Below are 20,599 nucleotides of genomic sequence, written 5' to 3'. Positions count from 1 at the left end.
GGACAAGAGAACATAAATGGAAGCCAAAAACCACTTCTTTGTCAGGGCAGCAGTTTTCTAAAGCACCAGGTGTCTGAATCCCCTGCAGTGGGACTGAGGACATTTGCTGTTCTTTCCCTGTGCAACTATTAAGCGTGAGGCAGGAGTTGCACTGGGATAAAATCTCAACAGGTTTTAAGGGGGCTTTGAAAGGAGGCGGAGTCTCTTGCAGGGAAAAACTAAACAACCACTTTGACATCAAATGAAATGTGGCAAGGTGGTACGTGAAGCTTCCCCCGCCTTGCTGTGCTCAGTTAGTTTTGAATAACCTCTGCAATGGCCATGCTGCTCTGTCAGGAATTTACAGGCTTACATGCAAGGGTGGTTACTTCACCAAGTTTCCCAGTCCTGAAATCCCCAAGTTTCCAGGACCCTGCCTGTCTTGCTGTGAGTTCTCACAGCAAGAGAGAAACTATATTTGATGTAGTTCAGCAAGATCCTTCCTTTTGGATGGCTGCATCCCCTTTCCCAGTGTGTGCTGTAAGAACTTGGTGACCCCATGCACGCAGAAATTTTGGGTTCTCGTAGGAAAGAGGAACCCCTGAGTCTGCTCGGAGCACAGCGCTCCTGCTCGCTGGCAGCTTAAAGCAAAACAGAAGTGACACGCTGAGGCTGAGATTTCCAAGAGTACTTGGCACTGACTCATGCCTGCTCCACTGGGAGCTGAAGGGGTTTCAGGTATGAAAAGCTGCCTTCCGGATTCAGAGCGCCTGTAGTGCTGGCATGGCAGTAATTTTCCAGCTCCTGGAGCTGCAGTTGTGCCAGGCTGTCCTGTAACAGGGCAGTGTTTATCAGCTCAGGATCCTTTGCACCAGCTCAGCCTGGAATCTTTCCTTGCTTCATTAATTTCTGGAGGCAGCCTTGAGTTAACCCATCACCTAACCAACTCTCTCATGCAGGTTTCCTCTGTTACAAAATTGCCCAAGTGTTGCTTTTAAAGAAATCGATACCTGTAGTCCTGCATGTAATGTCTCCTCCTCTTCCCTGCAGGTAATCCCTCACACTTCCCTGCCCAGAAACTGAAAAGGGACACTTGTACCTATCTTCCAGAGTGCATTGCAAAGCTCTTGCAGGTGCTTCTTCAAAGTCTTACACCTCATTAAACAGCTTAGGGACCTTCCACAGTTCAGGAGGACTGTTCATGACTTGCAATATCAATTCAACAGCTAATAGTGTTATTCAATTTTTTTTTTTTTTAATATGCTGTCTAAAATCCCTGCAAATTTGAAGGAGAATAGGAACAAAAGCCTCCATACATTTCGCTGGGAGTGCACTAAAGTGCTTTATCACTTACAGAAAGTAGAACGGAAGCAAGTGCTCAGAAAAAGGGCTGCGCTTATTGACCCTTCAGTGGGGAAGCTGCAACCTCTCTCGGCTGACTTTGAAGACATTCAAGGTGCTCAGGTTTCTTAGGAACCTTCTTGTGAACCATCTGCCCTGGTCCACGATCTGTTACTCAGGTGATAATCGAAGAGCAGCCACCCTTTGGTCAACATTTCATCGTATGAGTCGGGAGGGATTTGCCTTCCTGTATCCACACCCACTGCTTTTATTCCTTTGCTGGTTGTGCATTGACAAGGTTATCATCCTGGAGCCCAGCCAGCGATTTAGTGTGTGCTACCAGCCTTTTGACTTGAAAACTGGAGCAATTTTTGACACAGGCCGGCTCCAGATTTCTCAGGGAAGTCACATTTGCCTGAGACAGTGGGTAAAACCTGCCTCACCTGTGGTTTTGGAGTTACTCCAGAAGAAGGGACTACCTTGAGAGCAGGGGGTTTGGGTTTGGCTGGTTTCACTGCTGGTTTTATTATGGGCAGGATTGTCAAGGCCAAACGTTACTGTGCTGAGTCACCAAGCCCAGGTCTGAGCAAAGGGTGAGAGATGCAAACAAAAGATGCGGGTCTGCAAGGTCAGGAAGGGTGATTGAGGGTTTTTTTTTGTGTTTTGGAAACATAATACAAGGTAATACAGGCAGTAGAGGCTTTAATTGTGTTGCAAGTTGGACTCTGCTTTTGGAGGAAGAACCTTTGTCCAGGGAGCAGCTCTGAGAGCAGGACATGAGGACCATGAGCATCCACCTTGGGTGGGGCAAAGTGCAGCCAGCCTGCAGCTTCATCAGCCTGATGTGGGCTGGAAGGAAGCAGCAAAAATGCCTCTGGTAGCATTGAAAAGCTTTGGGTCTTTCTGACATGGTTTGGTGCAGGGCTAGCTGTAGTTCACTTCTTTCTGCAGAGCTCCTAAAGTCCTGGCTCTGGTGTCTTTAGGACAACCCCTGGTGATGAGTGAGGAAATGTGGAAGTTACTGATCCTTAATATGAACAAAACCACTGCTAGTTGTGCTGTTGGATGGTCCCAGGAGCAGATGCTGTAATGAACAATCTGCCAGGCTCTTTGCTGGAAAACTGCAGCCCTGTGCTGCACTGGGCTCAGGGGGAGAGAACGCAATCCCCGTGGACCCTTGGGCAGTTCACAACGTCTTACTTTAACCACCATTTGCTGCTAAACTAATTGTGTCCGGAAATCTTGCCATTTGTATAGACAAAGTCTGGGATTCAGGAAAAGAAAGGGATTGCCCAATTATTGTCGTGCAGTTTCAAAACAGGAACTTGTTTTGATACATTGACTCACTTCTGAGGGAAAACAACAGGAAAACGGACACTCCTTTACTCAGCTTCCCCATCCAGCAGGATGTGCCCCGAAATTTTATGTGCAGGAATCAGCACAAAGGACAAGGTAAGGTATTAAAAAAGTAAAACCAGAACAATTTATTTAGTCAAATACTCAAAGAAGATGCCTATGTGACAAGAACATGCTTGGATGTGGATGACACCCATGAGACATGAAGACCATGTGACAGCAACTATGTGTGATGGGATTTCCAGCCTGCATGCCATTGCTAAGTGTCAGGGATATTTGCAAATGTCTCTGAAAATTGAAGTTGTTGATATTTTAGAGGATGACTGCTCTAGGACGTTGTATTACTGTCAGAAACATTAGAGGTGAAGAGCTGTTCTGTTGCTGGGAGTGTCCTGGGGTGGATTGTTTTCCAGAAGCAGAATGTAGTAGCACTGCAGGCGATAGCAATAGTACTTTTTATAATAGAATTATCCAGGGATATTTTTTAGCCTTTAGAAACGAGATTTTGGTGTATTGTATGACCTAAAGAAATGGTGTGTGACCGAACGTTTACACAGTTCTCATGCGCAGCTCAGAGGTTTTCCAGTCTCTTTGGCAGGTAACTTAAGGATAAATGCTGCCCCACTTCATCTCCTCTGACACCAGACACTGATTTTCAATGCCATCTGCCTCTGCTCCGGGCCAGGACGAAACAACCGACTGCCACAACTCTGCGACAGTTGTCCGCCACTTTGAATGAGACATTTTTCCCCCGGGGGAAAATAGCCCTTTGTGGGACAGGAGTGCAGCACTGCGGGCTTGAAAGGGCTCGTTTCATCTCGGAGGCACGAATGGCGTTTGCAGTTCGTGATCGCCGTGTCAGACCCATCACGGACCCGCTGCCGCAGCAGCTCTAGGGACGGGGATGGACGTCGGTGTGGGCGCAAACCGTGGCCGGTGCAATATGCCCAGCAACTGTTGCTATTGGCAGGACGTGACCCTCTTTGCATGTGCAATCGCGTGGGTGAAACAAAGAGAGCTAAATGCCCTGGTAACGCTTCCTCGTGCCTGTGTTAGGGTGTAGGGATTCTGCTTTGCCACGTTTTTGGATGCTCCACCAAAAACCCGAGCGCCTTCCCACGGCCGTATTTTTATCCCGGCGGACTTAATGGCGATGGCAGAGGTCTGGGGATGCGCGTAGCACTGCCGGATTCCTGTTGGAGCAGCCAGATCTATTTCTCCTGCCGCCTCCGGCTGCGGGGCTAATCCCGACCGAGCGGGCGGGCGTTTGTCGAGGGCATTGGAAAAAAAAAAAAAAAAAAAAAAAAAAAGAAGAGAAAGAAGAGAAAGAAGAGAAAGGCGAAGGCGCGGCTCGGCAGTCGCCCCGCCGCTCCCCGCGCTGTCCGTGCTGCCGGAAGCGGCTCCCGGGCCCGCCCGTCGGCGCGGCCGGGCCGGGGAGGGGCGGAGGGCCCGGCGGGGCCGCAGGTGCCGCGGAGGATGGCGGCGGGCGACCCGGAGCAGGCGCGCTACTGCGGGCGGCTCTCCTACCTGTGCCTGAAGCTCAGCCTCATCACCTACTCCACCACGTTCTGGGTGAGCGCTCCGGGGCCGCGGGGGCGCGGCTCGGAGCGGGTCCCGCACGCCGCGGGGAGCGCGGTGCGCCCTGCGCGGGGCTCCGCGCTTGAGCGGTGGATGGATGGATGGATGGTTGGATGGATGTTTCCGCGGCTGAGCTGGCGGCTGGCACACCCGTGGCCGTGGGTGTCACACCCGTGGCCGTGGGTGCAGCGCCCCGTCCTTGCCGAGGGACTGACAAACTGGTTTTGGCGGATGGGGACTTGCAGGGGTTGGAAGTTTGGCGGGTGAAAATCGTTCATGTGCGTATCCAAATGCAGCTTTGCCCTGCAGGGGAGGTGGGCAAATAGAGCCTTTGCCCTGCAGCGTCACTCCTCGGTGTGTTGAGCATGTCCCGTCCTAAGCCTCGGCAGGGTGAGGCTGTCAGGCTTCAGAGTTACAGGTGTGTGGCACTTGCTGTCCTCATCCAGGTGTTTGGTTGAGCCAGAGAGTCCCAGGTGATGGGTCCAGACTATGACTGCTGAGTTCTGAGATGTGCTACATCCACACCAGGCACCCTCCGGGCTGGAAGGAACCCTTGGGGCCCTTTGCAAGTGCTCTTTGTAAGCGTCGTGATTTTAAAAGGTGCTTTTTCAGGCTCTGGGAAGATGCTGGCTTCAGGTGGCGTTGATGTCAGAGGTGCTCAGGCGCCTCTGATGTCAGGGTGTTTTCCATCTGGCTTTTTCTTTTGAAATGCTGCCTAAGTTCTAGTTTGGCTGGTCTGTTTTTGTCTGACACGGTATTTACCGGTTGGGAGCATAAGGCTTTTGCTTTGCTGCGTGGGAAAAGAGGCTTAGATCTGCTAGGTTTGATAGTGAGTGTCAGATTCACCCTGTGATTAATGAACAAAGATCGAAATGCAAAGTGTTCGGGTGTAATTCAGGCTTTTTGGGATCTCGGGTATCTTTTGTCTGTCTTAGCAGACAAACCAACCCTTGGGTTTAGACTCCTGATGTGCTCCCCATGCTCCTCCACAGCTATTCCGCAGCTGTGATTTCAGAAAGGGAAATTCAAATTTGCTGTGTTATTTTTCAGACCCTTTTCTGCAGCGTGTCCTTCGCGGAGGACCGTGCGCGTTGTCTGCTCCGTGTTTTCTGTCGGCAGCAAGGGCCCTCGCTGGTGGGATGTAAACATTCCTCTGGTGGCAGAGAAAGGGCCCTTCTGAAGCCATCCTGGGAGGACAAAGCCTCTTTCAGGCAGCCTGAGGATTTTATTTACTCTTTGTAGCTGCTCGCTCTGGATTTTCAATGCTCTGCCCTCGTTTATAAACAAGAGCTTCCATTTGTTGGCCGGGGGAGATGGTTTGCTCTGGGAGGGGGGAGGATGGGGGCTGCGAGGGGGGGAAGGAAGGACGGGGAATGACAGGGAATTGTTTTGGGAAGGCTGGTGCTGGGCAGCATCCTGCTGGCACTGGGGCCGAGCACGCGCCGCGTTGTGCGAGGCGTGTGGGCTTCGCTCGCGGAATTTCCTTTTGTTGCGGCTTAGCGAAGCAGATCTCATCGGCTGTAAATGTCAGTTCTCTTCTCATCACTGTTCTTCTTGCTGAGTTTGTTGTTCTGTTTTTTTTTTTTTCTTTAATCAGCGTAAATGGAAGCAAAGCTTGGCTGTGGGAGTGCTGGCTTTCTTGAATATTGGGTGCTTTGTGATGTTCTGCTGATGCTCGGGGCTTTGACCCGCTGGATGCTGAGTTCATTCAGTTCCCTCCCTGCTGTTGCAGTTCCTCTGGTACCTTATGAGTGATAAAGTCCCAGATTTGAGTCCCCAGGATGGCTTTAAACCACCAGGAACTAAATACCAGCCTTGTCCAAAGCAGAAAGGAAATTAAAGCATTGCTGGGAGTGTCGGAGGGGATGTTTGCTACAGGCCTTGTGGTCTTCCCCTGTCACCCAGGGCTTTTTTAAAAACTAACCGTCACTGTAACTTTTCCAGAATGGGGCTGTAATGTAATTTTCTTGCCCAGCTGAAACAAAACCCAGCATTTTAAACAGAAGGTGCTGTTGTTGAGCTTTATTTAAGAAAAAGAACTGTAAATACAGGGTTAAAGCTTCTGCTTATAAATAAATGAATGCATGCTTCTCCTTTCTCTTGGGAAAGCAGGCTTCTGTGTGTGCAAAATCCCCAGAGAAATCCCCTGGTGTTTGCTGGTGGATGCTCATTTAATGTGAGTCAGGGCAGTTAATTTTTCCTGTGCACACAGCTGGACTGCCAAGCTGGGAGCTGCTGTGAAGGACGCAGGATGTAAACAGCCCGTGTGCCCTGGGCTCCGAGGCAGGGGCTGTGTTCCCACCCCCAGGCACAGGAAGGGAGAGCACAGGCAGGAGAAGAGCCTCGGGTGGGCTGGCTGCTGGGGGAGCACATCTGCTTGCCACGAGTGAATGCTGCTGTGGGTTCGACCGCGTTAAATGTTGGAAAGATTTTTGTTAGATGCTTAAGAAAATAGAAGATAATGAAAGCATAAGTCTTGGAGGGTGTGGGAGCACAAATGGGGTGAAGATATGTGTATATAAAGATGCTATATGTATTTATGTATCTAAAGTTCTTAAAGTATCTTGTATTTCATTTACAGGCACCTTTTAGTCAAAAAACCCCTGAAATGTAATGCTTTGATGAGAAAACTATGGTTAAGAAAAAGACATTTCAGTAAAAAGTTCTACTCTTGAAACAGCACTCTTCTGAAATTCTGATAATCCCTATCAAGCTTTAATACCTGTGCTTTATGTCCAGTGTTTCTTTTTTTTTTTTTTTTTTTTTTTTACTTTTTAAACAAGGGATCTACCGGGCAAGAGTTATTGTTGTTAATGACACTTCAGTATTTGCAGGAGAATCTGGTTTTGGAGTTACTCTCAATTTGCTCAAATTTTAAGTTGCTTTTTAAATAGCTTCAGTATATTTCCTTTTTATGGGGAATCCCTTCTGAGAATTTTCTCTCTTCAAATGACAAACTGATGGCATTCCCTACATATTGTCCTTTGGTGTCATTATTAATTTCCATAGAAAATCAAGAACTTCCAGTAAGTTGCTATTTATTTTAAGATATCCCATAATTAAAAAAATATTTCAGCTGTTTGGCTCATGGACTCATAACTCACATCGTGCGTCCCTCTGGCCCTTTGTCTGGGATACACTGTGTCATATCCAAAATTAAGAAGTGAAATTAAAAATTAAGAAGTGTAATTAAGAAGCATTGGTGTGCAGAGAGCAGACTCGTGTTTCCTGTGGAAATGTCAGGTCAGGAAAGGGGAGTGTTGTTTATCAGATTGCCAAAATGATTGATTTGTGTCTGGTCTCTTCCTTGATGATGTGTCTGGCTGTTGGGAGTCGGCAGCAAAGTTCTTCCACTGCAATTTTTGTAATTAAGTATTGTGGGCTATTTTTAAAATTTTAATTAATTGATTCAGCATAATTCAAAGTGATTTGCAGCATACTGTAGTTTTAATACCAAATGATTTAGACCTATCTAATTATTTTGATTGAAATATCTTTACCTTGTTAAATGAAAAATGTCCCTTCCTATTTCACTTGCCAGCTTTATCTGGTAGTTGCTCAAGGAAGTGATATAATTTCAAACATGTTTGTTTGTTTGTTTGTTTGTTTTTAAATTAGTTTTTAATCTGGTGCCTTTCTCCTGATGGCAGGAGGAGTGGAGGTATAGGAAATACCTGACTGTATTTACTGAGCCTAAATACAGTAGGAGTTAATATGAAGGGACAGATAGGCTGTTTGCAGACCAGCTGAGAAACTGGGTTATGTTAGAGGCACATATATATTTCTATATATTTATACACACAGAGAGAAGGACAGACAGACACGCAAAGGAGGGTCATTAATGCCATGGCAGTTGCTCATATATGTTATATATGTGATCTCAGATGGGTAATAAATTACATTTCAGGCAGTGATGTATATTTTGATTAGTTTAACTTCCAGAATGTTAAAGCATGATGAAATATATTTTTGAAGTGAACAAGTTTCATTTTTTTTTTCCAACTCAGCTCTTTTTCTTTAGTCTTTGAGGGGTTTTAAATTGTTTTTTTAATCCAAACTCCTGCTTTGGGTGTTTCATTGTTTATAATGAATCCTGAAGTGAGCAGTGACAGGTTCCTGTGTACTCACAGCCTGTCATCTCTATGTTTACGGGCAGAAAAAAATAACATCCCTGCTCTCCTCTGTTTCTCTTCCAGGTGATCGGGGCCCTCGTCCTTGCAGTTGGGATTTATGCAGAAATTGAAAGACAGAAGTACAAAACTCTAGAAAGTGCCTTTCTAGCCCCTGCAATTATTTTAATACTTTTGGGCATTGTAATGTTCCTGGTATCCTTTGTGGGTGTACTGGCTTCTCTGAGAGACAATTTATGCCTTCTGCAAGCAGTAAGTGTTGGAATTTTTATTCCTAGTTTCTAAGGCTTGTTGCTTTTGCTTTCCACTGGCCTCTGAATTCACATCCAGAACTGTGGCTGCACTGAAAAATATTTTAACGAGGTTGCTTTGTTGAAAGTTTTCATTAAACCTGAGTTTAGTGGCTGTGGTCCCTCCCTCAGGGAGCAGCAGCATTGGGTCTTGCCAGCGACAGGACCGGCGAGGGTCTGAGCCCAGCGCTGGGAAAAGGAGCTTCCCAGCAGCTAAGGTGCTGTGGAAAATAACCAGGAATGTGGGTTATTATCAGCCAGTGTGTATCTTGTGCAAACTCTGCTGCTCAGGTGCCAGTTGGTGCTGGCTGCTCCTTTCAGCCCAGGGGAAGCAGCTCAAGGGAGAAGCCCTGGCTCGGGCTGACGTCCGGCAGGCCGGCGTGGCCGTGTGGGAAATGCATTCGTAGAGAATTCTTAAAGTTTCACAGAAGGTTCACATGGTGTGTATTTGTATGTAAGCTTTGAGATAAGAAATGTTGACTTAGAAATGTTATAGAATAAAGACAGCTGTTGTTGAGAGAGAAATAGAAATAAGTTTCAAAAGATGACTTTGTAAATAAGACTAGGTATTTCTGAGAAATAGAACTAGGAAGGATACATTGTAGTAAGACTTAGGAGGGGTAATTTTAAATTATTAAAGCATTTACAGTATAGTGTAGCAAAAGCTGACAAGCCAAAAATCACTTATAATCCAACATGGCCAGAGTCTGTCTGTCCTCCCCTGGGCAGTGCAGTGCAGAGGGAAGATGGAAAATGTGTGTCCAACGTTAGACGTGGAGCTCAGGCCTTTGAGAGAAGGGCCCTGAGGGTGAAATGAAAGGCACAAGGTTTTTCTCCCCAGTTCCTCTCAAAAGCTGAATTTTAGGGAAATTCCTGAGGTAGCAGATGGAAGGTGCACGTGTGACTAATTAAAATTAAAGTGTGCAAACTTCGTTCCCACCTCCACCGAGTCTGGGTTGGAAGGGCCCTTTTAAAGGCCACCTAGTCCGACCCCCTTGCAATGAGCAGGGTCACCTTCCACTAGACCAGAATGCTCAAAACCCAACCCAGCCTGGCCTTGTCATGTCAGTTCAGTCTAACAAAATGCTAAATTTGTGGCTTGTTATGGAGGGCAAAGCCAGAAATAACCATGGATTTGGAATTTTACTGAGAGCCCCTCCTTGGGCTTCTTCCCACTGAGCGTGGTGGTGTGTCAGATGCCAGGAACATTTTCTGTTCCCATCCTGGTGGCAAACCCAGCTGGGTATTGAACAAAGCAAGTCCCTGATGCCAGCTTCCCAGGCTGATTCCAGATTTAGCAGGAGAAAAGATTCACCTGTCTGGTGAATTCCTGACACAGAGCACACAGGAGTTAAAGCAGCTTTCAGGGGAGAGCATTAGGGATTATTTTCAGACAAGGGATCTTAAAACTTCACTCCTGATGAAATTCATTGTTACACAGCAGACCTAAATTTGCCTAACACCTGTTTTTTATGCCTGAAGGGTTGGAAAAGCATTTCAAGTACTGGCATGCTGCAGCTCTCTCACAGTGCAATGGATTTTTTTGTATTTTTCACGTTTTGCACACGCTTTGATGGGCAGTCATGGATGCACACGTGGTTGTGTGTGAGTGCATTTTGAGCACATGTATGTGCACAGGCAAATGAATGTGGGAAGCAACACATTAAAAGCTACTAAGCCTGGAATTTTGCTTTGATTTAGCACTGGCAGTGTAGAAGAAGGTGGTTTGGATTATCTTAAGGTGTGCTGCTTTATCCACTAATTGAAAGCTAACAGGTAAGAGCTGGTTTTGTAGGAAGCATAAAAACGTGAAGTGTGGTGTGGTTTGTAGCAGCCCATCAATATGCTTCTCTGGGATGCTGGTGTGGAAAGCACTATCTTGGCAGCAAAATTTCATCTAATGGTTTTGAGTCCCTTCAGAGCAGAAAAATAATATGCTTGCCAATTGGGCAAAACCCAGAATAATTTAAGTGAGGAAAAAAGGCTTTCTCATTACACTGACGGTTTCATAAGAACAAACCCATAATTTCATATTTTCCTTTAAAATGCCATGCTGAAAGCCAAGTCTGCTGGCAATTGAATGATAGACTTAAAGAAACTAATTGAGAGAGTAATTGGAGTTGTGTCTAATGACTCACTTGCACTTGTTTTCCTGCAGTTCATGTACATCCTTGGTATCTGCCTGCTGATCGAGCTGACAGGCGGAGTGGTGGCCCTGATCTTCAGGAACCAGGTGAGCTGCTTGCTTCAGGTTTTGATGTGATTGAGCTCTGCTGAATAACAGCTGCTCAAGCTGTCACCTGAGCACTCATTGATAGAGCTCTGGAGACAGGTCCAGGCTTTTCAGGGTTCAGCAGTGGGGTTTGCCACCGTTCTGGAGATGAATTCCAGGTTAAGGAACTTGGAGAAAATCTGGCGGCTACAAATGTGCAGTGCAGGCAAAATGAGTTTCCAGCTCTTCGTGGATGACAAAATGCTTTCTTCTCTTTTGCCAACTGGGTCTGACTGCTAATTTGGGGCATTTCCAGATGGATTTGGAGGCTGTTGTTTTTTAATGGCCCAAATGTTTTGCCTCAGTTAAAGGACAGTTCTTCCTTGCCCACATCCATGAGCAACATAACAAATTTATGTAGGAGACTCCATCCCTGACAAGTATGCTATAACTGTATTCAACCCTTGATTTTTCTGCACAGAAAGCAGCAGACTATTTTTTCAGTTAGAAATGCTTTAAAACATAAATGTATTCACTATGGCAAGTACTAGATGTCTATGCTTCGATTTATAGCAGGACAGCTACACTTAGGGACAGCTTTGTTCCCTTGTTTTTCAGGGTTAGTGGAGAAGTGTGGCTTAGTATGGGGAGAGCAAGAAAGTATTTATGGAAGTTTAGTGTAGTAGCCTCTATGTATGTCCTGCTTGTTTTGCATGTCATGTGCATTTTCCCCATTTCTTTCTCTACTTCCTTTTCAAATCTGTAGAGTCTAAATGAGGTTTTTGACCAGCTAGGAGGGTTCTGTGTTATTTCTCATCACTGATGTGATAGTCCTTTTTGTTCTGGTTAGTTTGTGGGTGTTGCAGTTTGTAATACTGAGAAGATGAGTGGGTGCATTTCAGGTTTTCTGACCTGTAAGGTTTTAGCTTTGTCCATTTCAGCAGCTGTATTGAGAGGAAAGCTGTTACATTCTGGTAGTGATGAGTTTCTGGTTTTGCTGTGCAGAGATTGTGTTGGATCTCAAAAACTAAATAGTCTTTTGTTTTTTCTCTTTTCTCTCGCCTTCTGAACTTTAAAAACACTTTGTTGATTTAATTTCTAATATGCCATGCTGAGGAGACACCATTTTGTATCTGCCATGGCCACACTGCCATATTTCTCAAAACAACCACTGTAAAACATACAAACACACCTTTTTCCCCACTCCATGTGGAATAAAGCTCTCTATCTAGCAATTATGGACTCTTTAGAAAATCAAATTAATGGAAAGTTCATGGAAGATAAAAAATTCATGGACGGTGGTGACACAGTCAAGTCTTCTTGCTCGGGGCGTGGTGCAGACCACGGTGCCAAGATCCACCACCCAACCCCACTGCTCTGTCATCCAAAAGATGATGAGGGTCCCCAGTGACAGGGATCCTGGGATATCCATGTCCCAGGGATAATGGGACCATCTCTGGGAGCTGCTTGGAGAGTCTCAGCAGTGAGAGGTGTCGCACTGCTGGAGCTTGCCAGCCCAAACCCAGCAGTGAGGCTGCTTCCATAGAGGAGAACAGATGGTTGGTCCCTGCAGGGCTGTGCTAAAATTTGGTTTTAGTGAGTGTTTTGGTTTTTTTCTCTAAAAAAAAAAAGAAGAATAAAAGCCTTTTCTTTTGTGCTCATCAGTTACAGTAGTCACTTTAACGATTGTGCAACCCATGAATCTTGTTCTCCTTTTGCTTTCTAGACAATCAAATTTTTAAATGATAACATTAGAAGAGGAATTGAGAATTACTATGATGATTTAGACTTCAAGAACATCATGGATTCTGTTCAAAAGCAGGTTTGTTGTTTGGTTTTGTTTTTTTTTTTTTCTCCTTGGACTAACTCAGCAACAGCTTTGAGTTTTTCCAGTGGTGTGACAATCAAGTTGTTACTGATGAGAGGGATGAGATCTTGTGTGTCATCTCTTATGGTGTTGCTGCTGAGGTCAGGGCTCATCCAGCATTCCAGCTGGCATTTAAAACTCTCTTACATCGCTGCAAAAAGAGAGGGCCAAAATGCAGCTTTTGCCTTGGCAGGTCAATTCAATGCTCAAGGTCAGATCCTACAAACCTGTAGGTTTATAGTGGCCCCTCAGCTGGATTGAGATGAATTCAGCCTGAATTCCAGCCATGGCCTTGCACTCAACGCTTCTGCTGGCTGGTCCAGGAGATTGGGAAGCATCTTGTTAGCAGGAGGCATTGGATAAAGAGAAATGAGGAGGCATTTAGGCTGCCACAGCTGGGCTGTTGTGTGGCTGCTCGAGGGCATGTACAGAGCTCTTTAACAAGGTGCTTATTGTAAGGAAATACCAGTGGAAGAGCATCTACCTGTCATTAAAATTCAGAAACTGTGGTAAGCCCAGCTGGGCATTACTTAATGGCATGTGGCATTGACTCACAGCCTCACAGCCTTTTTTTTTTTTTTTTTTTTTAATAAGGCTGATCTGTTGAAATGTTTATTGGGTTATTGAAGAGTTCTGCCATGCAGTTCAGAGGCTGTGGAAGGAGCAGAAAGTGTTCAGCAATGTGATGTCAGGGCCCATGTGATGTCCGTGACCATGCCAAGTAATAGTTATTAAAAAAATTAACTTAGGAAGTGATACATATATACTAGGACATCGTTATGGAGATGGCAGCCTGCTTTGAAAAACAAAGTTAGCATGGAAAGTCTGTCAGAAGCAGACCATCCTGAGGAAATTTTGTCATTAGACTTCATAATGCTTTAAATTTTCCATGCACTGCCCAAAATGATGGGTACGTACAGCGAGCGTACACGTTAGTGATTAAATGAGCTCCTCCTTTTCCCTTAGTTTGAATTATAAAGTGAATATTTATATGAAGTCAGTGTAAACTTACAGTATTTGTTTGCCAGCTTTCAGTTCTTCTAAATTACTGCCACAATGTTTTGGTGAGATTAATTGATGCCTTAAAGCAATGCTTTTGTCTTTTAGATCCAGTTGGAAATGTAGTTGTAATTCTTAAAACAACTGCAGAGGTAGATTACAGGTCAAGATAGAATTAATGTAAAAACACTGCTTAATGATGTCCAGAGCTGGAAAGATAATTTTTCAACTCAGGAAAGATGGGAGGTGGAACTTAGCACTGAGTACTTTGCTCTGGCACCCTGGGTTATAGTTCAGCGGGTGACAGAGGAGTATTACCTGTATCTTTAATTCTTTTTAATTGTATTTATCATACACATTTTCATACGTGCTGTGCTGATAAAATGACAGAATTTTTTGGTAGCTCAGGGCTTTTAAAATAGTTTTATTCTTTCTTTGTTTTCTACTTGTTCAAAGAGTTTAAGGTACAATTTGTTTTTCCCTTTTCCTTTTGGAATCAAAGAACCGTTTAGGTTGGAGAAAACCTTTAAGATCATTGAGTTTTGTGTCCTTTTTTTTTTTTTTTTTTTTTTTTTTCTCTACAGTTCAAGTGCTGTGGTGGGGAAGATTATAGAGATTGGTCCCAAAACGTGTATCACAACTGTGCAGCTCCAGGACCACTGGCTTGTGGGGTGCCCTACACTTGCTGCATCAGAAATAAGGTAAGTCCTGGCACCTCAGCATCACTGGTGTTCGCTCAAAAAGTACCTGACTCTAGGAAGTCTGGAGTAAGAAGTGAAGGAAAATGGGTCCTTTCCTCCCCTAATGGATCTGTGGGTCTTGACAGCTTGAAAGGGAGAAAAGAATGGATTAGATATGTTGGCTGTGGTCTGTTTTACTGACCCACTTCTCAGCCCCAGAAGGGATGTTGGGAGCTCCACTAATCTCATGGCTCGCCCAAACCAGAGCTGTTTAAAATTCAGTTTTGCTGGTGTTTTCCCCAGGGTTTGCTGCTCCAGCTTTGCCAGGAAGCCTGGGACCTGGTGGTTTCTGTGGGTGGGGGGGGGTCGGAGTGATGTGTTCCAGCTGCTGTGTGAATTAAAAACCACACAGAGTGACCTTGTCATCTCCAGAATAATCCAAAAATGTGGGCAGCTGACCTCAGGGTGAGGGCATGCTTGTGGGCACAGGTCTGTCCCAACCTATCCTTGAAAACTTCCTTTCTCTAAAGTGCTGGAAGGACTGGAGTCTGAACCAGTTTCTCAGTCTGTGATGAACTGGTCCTCACTGGTGCTGACAGCACTAGGAGCAGGCGTTGATTTTCATACAAATGAGTTCTAATTAATTCTGTAATTCACTGCTCTTCATTTGAGGGATGCGCCTAATGCTGAATTTGATAAAGAGCTGTTCCTCAACTACTCCAGTACAGGCAGTCCCTGCCTCACTGGGGTTTGATCTCCAGTCTGAACACGAGATAGAGAGATTGGGTGTGTGTAAGATGGATATCCTGCTGCTGCCTGGTTTGGGCTGCCCTTTCAACATCTGCCTTGAGCATGGCTGTTTAATTAAAAAAAAAAAGGAAAAATAGATGCAATGGTTGTGTCAGTAATCCTCCTAGGTGTCGCTGAGAAATGTGTATCACAGGAAGGTGTTTATTACATGTGCACACACATTTTTGGTGTGTGGGAATGGGTCTGTTTAAATCTGTAATGAGCTTTGATTTATTCTCAGAAACCAAAGCTGAACAGTCATGCTTTGAGTCTTAGCTGTTCGAGAGAAAGAACCTGGAGCTGGATGGAGCAGAGCAACTCAGGATTTTGCCTTCAGGAAAGGGAAGGCACTGAAATAAAAACAACTGCAGAGAAAGACGGGGAGTATATTCTCTGTACGCTTCACTGACAGCTGGGAGGGGAGGATTAGGCTGCCTGTATCCCATGAAGTGTTAAGCCCAGGGAAGTTAAAGAAAGGCAGGGAGAAGCCCCAGGTGGAAGTGTGGCCCGTGCAGGTGCTGCAGGAGGTGAAGGCTAGTGGCTCTGCAGCAGGAGGTGCTGGAGCTGTGCCGTGCCAGCACCAGGGCTGTGCATGGCTGCCTCAGGAGAAAATAACCAGAAGATGCATCAGTCTCGTGTGTTTGACAAATCCTTCCAAATACAGGCTGGTTTCTGTCCTGGAGAGCTACAGATATGGTTTGTGATTACTCATTGGCTTTGTAGTCATGGAAAACTCCCGCTAATGTCGGTGCCTGGATTCTGATCCTCTGTAAAAGCCTTCTGCTAGCACGAGCCAGCTCGTACTGGGGGGGGCTCTAAAGGAACTATGTTTATGTCAGATTATTTATTAAAGACTTACACTAGTGGAGCAGATAGAAATTAGTCCCAAATGCCTATAATCCTCTGTTTCCAATGCATTTATCTCCTCTATGTACATTTGCTTATGCCACGATGTCCTGTTAGCAAATTCTGTGTTTCAAGTTAAAGGACGGGACCGCCTTCCTTGTGGTCACATATTTTGGGAGTGACCACGTGTCAGTCAGTCAGGCTTCAGCCATTTTGGGAACATGAAATCACCCACAGCCAACACAACACGCTGGTGCCTAATGTTGATATTGACTTCCAAGTGGATTTATTACCTGTGGTTGGCAGGTGGGTACCCCACACAGTTTCCCAACAGCCCTGTGGAATACTCCGAGCTTCTTCTTCTAGGAATGTTCTGAACCTTGTTTGTCAGACAGTTGTGTGTTCAAGGTGAGAGCCCAGCTTTCTGGGGGGCTTAAAAACTTCTCGTTTTCCTCCATTTCTTTGGCTTTGTTGGCTGCTTCCTTTGATGCCAGTGGGTTTTTACATTGGATGATTTTCGTTTTCATGATTTTCAGGTCAGTATTTTCAGGTTGGCTTTTCCAGGCTTTCAAGGTAGAACCTTGGAACCCACAGAAGGCATTACGTGGCTACAGAAAATATGTTAGTAATCTGTGGTGAATGCAAGCACTCAGTCTCTTTTAAGTATATGAGTTTTATATTCATGTATATAATGGTATTGTGTGAACATTGTAATGAATTTAGTGTTGTAAAAAGCATTCATAGTATTGGAAGTTATTTGAAACAGAAGATATTTCTGAGCTTAAATTTGTCATCGTCTTGGCATGAAGGCCGTGTTAACCCCTGGTTTTAGTAATAAGGTGTGTTAAGTTATTAAGGCTTTAAAAGGAAGTCCAGCTGTTCATTCTGTGGAAACAGCTGTGTCACACAGCTCTGTCACAGCTTGATTTGGTTGCTGGTGCCACCTTGCTTTTGTTGGATAGAAATTGTTCAAATTGTCAGTGACACACTGACAATACTCATTCCTCTAAAATCATGTGGAGCTCCAGCTAAATCTGACACTGGGGCTGCTGGGATAAACTGGTGTTGGACTGGGAAATAACCCTGTCATTTCTTTTATCTGAGCTGGGTGAACACAGAGTAAAAATAATATTTCTGTGATTTTAGTTTCCTGCTGCAGTTCATGTTTGTTGTTTTCTTTTCAGACAGACATTATCAACACTATGTGTGGATACAAAACCATTGACCAAGAGGTAACGTAGCCAGTGCCCACCCTGGCATGGCAGAGGCTGCTGCTTCTCTGCATTTTTTTTTGGTCTGTTATAAAAGTGTTTTCTGTGTGCTTTAATCTGCCAGGCAGTTAAATCAGCAATTAAAATGGTTCTTTTTTACTGGAATAATTTCCATATATGAGAAAAAAAATTCATCTTGTATGATTTTTGTGTCTTCCCTTATTTTCATTTTCCTCGATTCCTTGTTTGTTGACAACTTCCTCAAGCTAGTTGCACAATTAATGCACAAAAAGCTGCTTTCAAAATTTGAAGCTTTTAGTACTTAAAAGCCAAAGTTTCTCACTGAGTAAAATTGGCATTGATAAAAGCCAACTTAGCTGCTTTTAAGTATTTTGTATCCCAGGAGTGGGAGTTTTATTTTTAAGCCCGTGACAGTACACCCGGAGGAGCAGTGGGACTTCCCTGGTTGCATTGGCTGCCTTCTCCTCCCTCCAGGAGTGGGATGGGGCCTCCTCCTTCAGCCTTCCCTTTCGGGAACAGCCCCAGTGACTCCAGAGGAGAGACTGCCAGCTCAAGGCAGTAATTACAGGGTGATTAAGAAGGGAAATCGGTAATTGGATCTGCCCTGGGTTCTCCACTCCTGGCTTTGGAGTGCTGGGATGAGGCAGGGCGGGGGGCTGGTCTGGAAAAGCTCCTCTCCCCAGCTCATTTGAGGCACTTGGAGCACAATGCCAGCCTGGGTTGTTGGTTTTTGGGATTACGGGTTATCTTTAAATACAACTTCTCTTCATTCAGATTCATTGATTTGTGGCTTAATCACCTGAACGCTGCAGCCAGGCTCTAACACGGAGCACTTCAGCTTATGCTTAACTTTACCCCATTCATCTGCTTAGGACCCTCTGCAGCCTCAAGTGCTTTTATATTATGGGCTGGGGTCACGGAGCAGCACAGCTTGCAGGACTGAATCCGAAATCCTCTTGTTCCTGTCCTTTTTAGGGTCTTTTTGCAAAGCATTTGGTCCACAATTTATGTTTTTCCACTGCTGTATTTTCAACTCGGAAGCAGAGATGAAAGCTAAAGAGAGACTTTTCTACTTTCCAAGTGGTCTTAAATGAGAGTTGGGTGCATTTCTTGTTGAAAAATAGCTGCAACAAACAGGTTTAAGACAATGAAATGACTACTCGGGTGTAGAATAACTTTTAAAAATAGAGTAATCTGTTGAGGTGTGGAGCAGCTTAACAACAGATGGAAGAGTTACTGATGAGGTCTTTGTTAAACTCGGTGGGTTTAAGGAGGTGGGAAGGCAAACCACATCTGCCTGCCTGAGTTTTGAGTTGACACGTGTGTCTCACACCCGTGGAGCTGCCTGTTGAACCCTTACTCCGATATTTTTCAGCGCTTGAGTGTTCAGCACGTTATCTACGTCCGAGGGTGCACGAATGCTGTGCTCATTTGGTTTTTGGACAACTACAGCATCATGGCTGGCGTGCTGCTGGGCATACTGCTGCCCCAGGTAAGAGAGGGGGAACATGTGATTTGTCAGTATGTCAAATCTCATTTGACCATAACCATAGTTTTCTTTTTTAATTTAATGTAACTGATAAGCTGAGGTGGCATTCTGGCATTTGAATCAAGCATGTCGTTTGTCAGTATGCGAAATCCCATTTGACCATAATCATAGTTTTCTTTTTGAATTTAATGTAACTGATAAGCTGAGGTAATTTAGCGTTCTGGTAATTTAGTAGCATCGCTGTTGCAGGGTTTGGTGAGGCAATTCGCTTTTGCTTGGGGGATTTTTTTTTTTTTTTTTCTGAGTCCTCCCCTATCTGTGGGACAAGCGTGACTTCCCAAAGCTCCAGTGAGGCGAGCTGCCTGCGCTGCCTGACTGGGGCTGCCCTTGCCTTGGTTGCCCTGGCAGTTCCTGGGCGTGCTGCTGACCTTGCTGTACGTGACCCGAGTGGAGGACATCATCACGGAGCACAAGCTGAGCGAGAGCCTGTTCGGGGACGCGCGCCGCGGGGCTGCCCCCGACCTGGCCGGAGCCGGCTGCTGCATGTGTTACCCGGGCTGACCCGGGGAGCCCAGAATCCTGCAAATCCCCCAAACCCAGCTGCTCTGGGGAGTGCTGGCTGTGCCAGAGTGTGGGGGCGGTGGACCAGCCAGCAGCTGGCAGCGGGTGCGAGCCAGGACGCGGCGGAGGGGCCCCGCGCGGGTCTGTGGGTCATTAAATTCCTTCTGAGTGATTGCTGAGTGGTGACACAGCCAGAAAAAAACTGGAGAAGATTTGAACCTCGATTTCTAGGAAGTGTCTTTGCGCCTCGGGATGTCCTATTTAAGTGTTTGTCCTTTTCCAGCTTTATTTTCTTACTCCTTCCAGTTCTTCTCCTTCCAGATTTCTTACTGATCCACATGGTGAATATCAAACGTGTGTTTAATAATGGGGTTTCATGCTAATCATGATGGATTTACTGACAATAATGGATGTGATGCTGATCGCTTTCATTGCTCAGTCTTCTGTGCCTTTTAATAATGGGGCAAATGCCAATGTCAAATCAGTCAGGTAATGCTTGATCTATTTTTTAATGCAGTTTATTACTGTGTGGCTTTTGTACAAACTCACAGGATGTTTGAGTCTTGGATGTACTGTATTTTTTCCCTTTAGTAAATTAACTAGGTGATTTATGACTTTATATTTTTTTTGAATTCTGTATGTCAAGATGTTTCTAAAATTTACTGTCTAAATAAAAACAATGAGTGGGGTTTTTTTTAAAAAAAAAAGCACATGGATTTTGTTTACAATTATTTTTATTTTCTTATGTAAGTTAAGCCTGTCCCTCAAATGCTGAATCAAAAGGTAGAAGTAGCAGGAGCTGTGATTCTGGATTGGGTGCTGCCTGCCCAAGCAGTTTTTGGAGAGTTGCTGAACATCTGTGCCTCCCTGGCTTCTCTTAGTCCCCCCAGAGCTCTGGGGTTTTTGTTGGTGTTCCTTTGTCCTGAGCGTTTCTGTGCAGTCTCTCCAGCCCCAGACAGGCCTGCAGGCAAAATGCAAAACCTAATTATCGTAATATTTCAATTAAACCTAAGTCAGGATGAGAATAAAGGAGGTTTATATCCTGAATATAAATCTCTTATTTTCTGAACACTCCAGTAAGAAAAACAGGGCAGCATCTGACATTATTCTCTCCTGGCTTGTTTGTTGCTGTTTTTAAAAAAAAAAAAAAAATTCGTGTCCTGGACATTTTTTTTCTGCTTTCTTCAAAACTCAGCGTTTGCTGCTTAACTCTCTGCCTTCACCGAGAGTTTCTGAGCAAACTTCATGTG

The 20,599-nt window shown here is 45.1% G+C and overlaps 1 protein-coding gene across 1 annotated transcript; it reads left to right on the top strand.

Moving 5' to 3' along the window:
• Positions 1 to 4,072: 4,072 nt before the first annotated feature.
• Positions 4,073 to 20,278, top strand: TSPAN15 (tetraspanin 15). Its single transcript, XM_053983766.1, has 8 exons — positions 4,073 to 4,248; positions 8,451 to 8,636; positions 10,833 to 10,907; positions 12,613 to 12,708; positions 14,337 to 14,453; positions 17,252 to 17,299; positions 18,675 to 18,791; positions 19,197 to 20,278. The coding sequence occupies exons 1-8, from the start codon at positions 4,153 to 4,155 to the stop codon at positions 19,347 to 19,349; spliced, it is 888 nt and encodes a 295-aa protein (XP_053839741.1). The 5' UTR covers positions 4,073 to 4,152; the 3' UTR covers positions 19,350 to 20,278.
• Positions 20,279 to 20,599: the final 321 nt, after the last annotated feature.

The sequence above is a fragment of the Vidua macroura genome, chromosome 8 (assembly GCF_024509145.1).
Source record: "Vidua macroura isolate BioBank_ID:100142 chromosome 8, ASM2450914v1, whole genome shotgun sequence".
Taxonomy (NCBI): Eukaryota; Metazoa; Chordata; class Aves; order Passeriformes; family Viduidae; genus Vidua; species Vidua macroura.
Note: the sequence above shows the minus strand (reverse complement) of the source record. Positions and strands in the feature narration are given on the sequence as shown.

What these genes read in the sequence shown, in the direction of transcription:
- TSPAN15 (XM_053983766.1), top strand. Translation starts at nt 4,153, where the DNA reads ATGGCGGCGGGCGACCCGGAGCAGGCGCGCTACTGCGGGCGGCTCTCC. An exon ending in CTTGCTGCATCAGAAATAAG is followed by an intron (nt 14,454 to 17,251) that starts GTAAGTCCTGGC and finishes TTTTCTTTTCAG; the next exon opens with ACAGACATTATCAACACTAT. An exon ending in TGGGCATACTGCTGCCCCAG is followed by an intron (nt 18,792 to 19,196) that starts GTAAGAGAGGGG and finishes TTGCCCTGGCAG; the next exon opens with TTCCTGGGCGTGCTGCTGAC.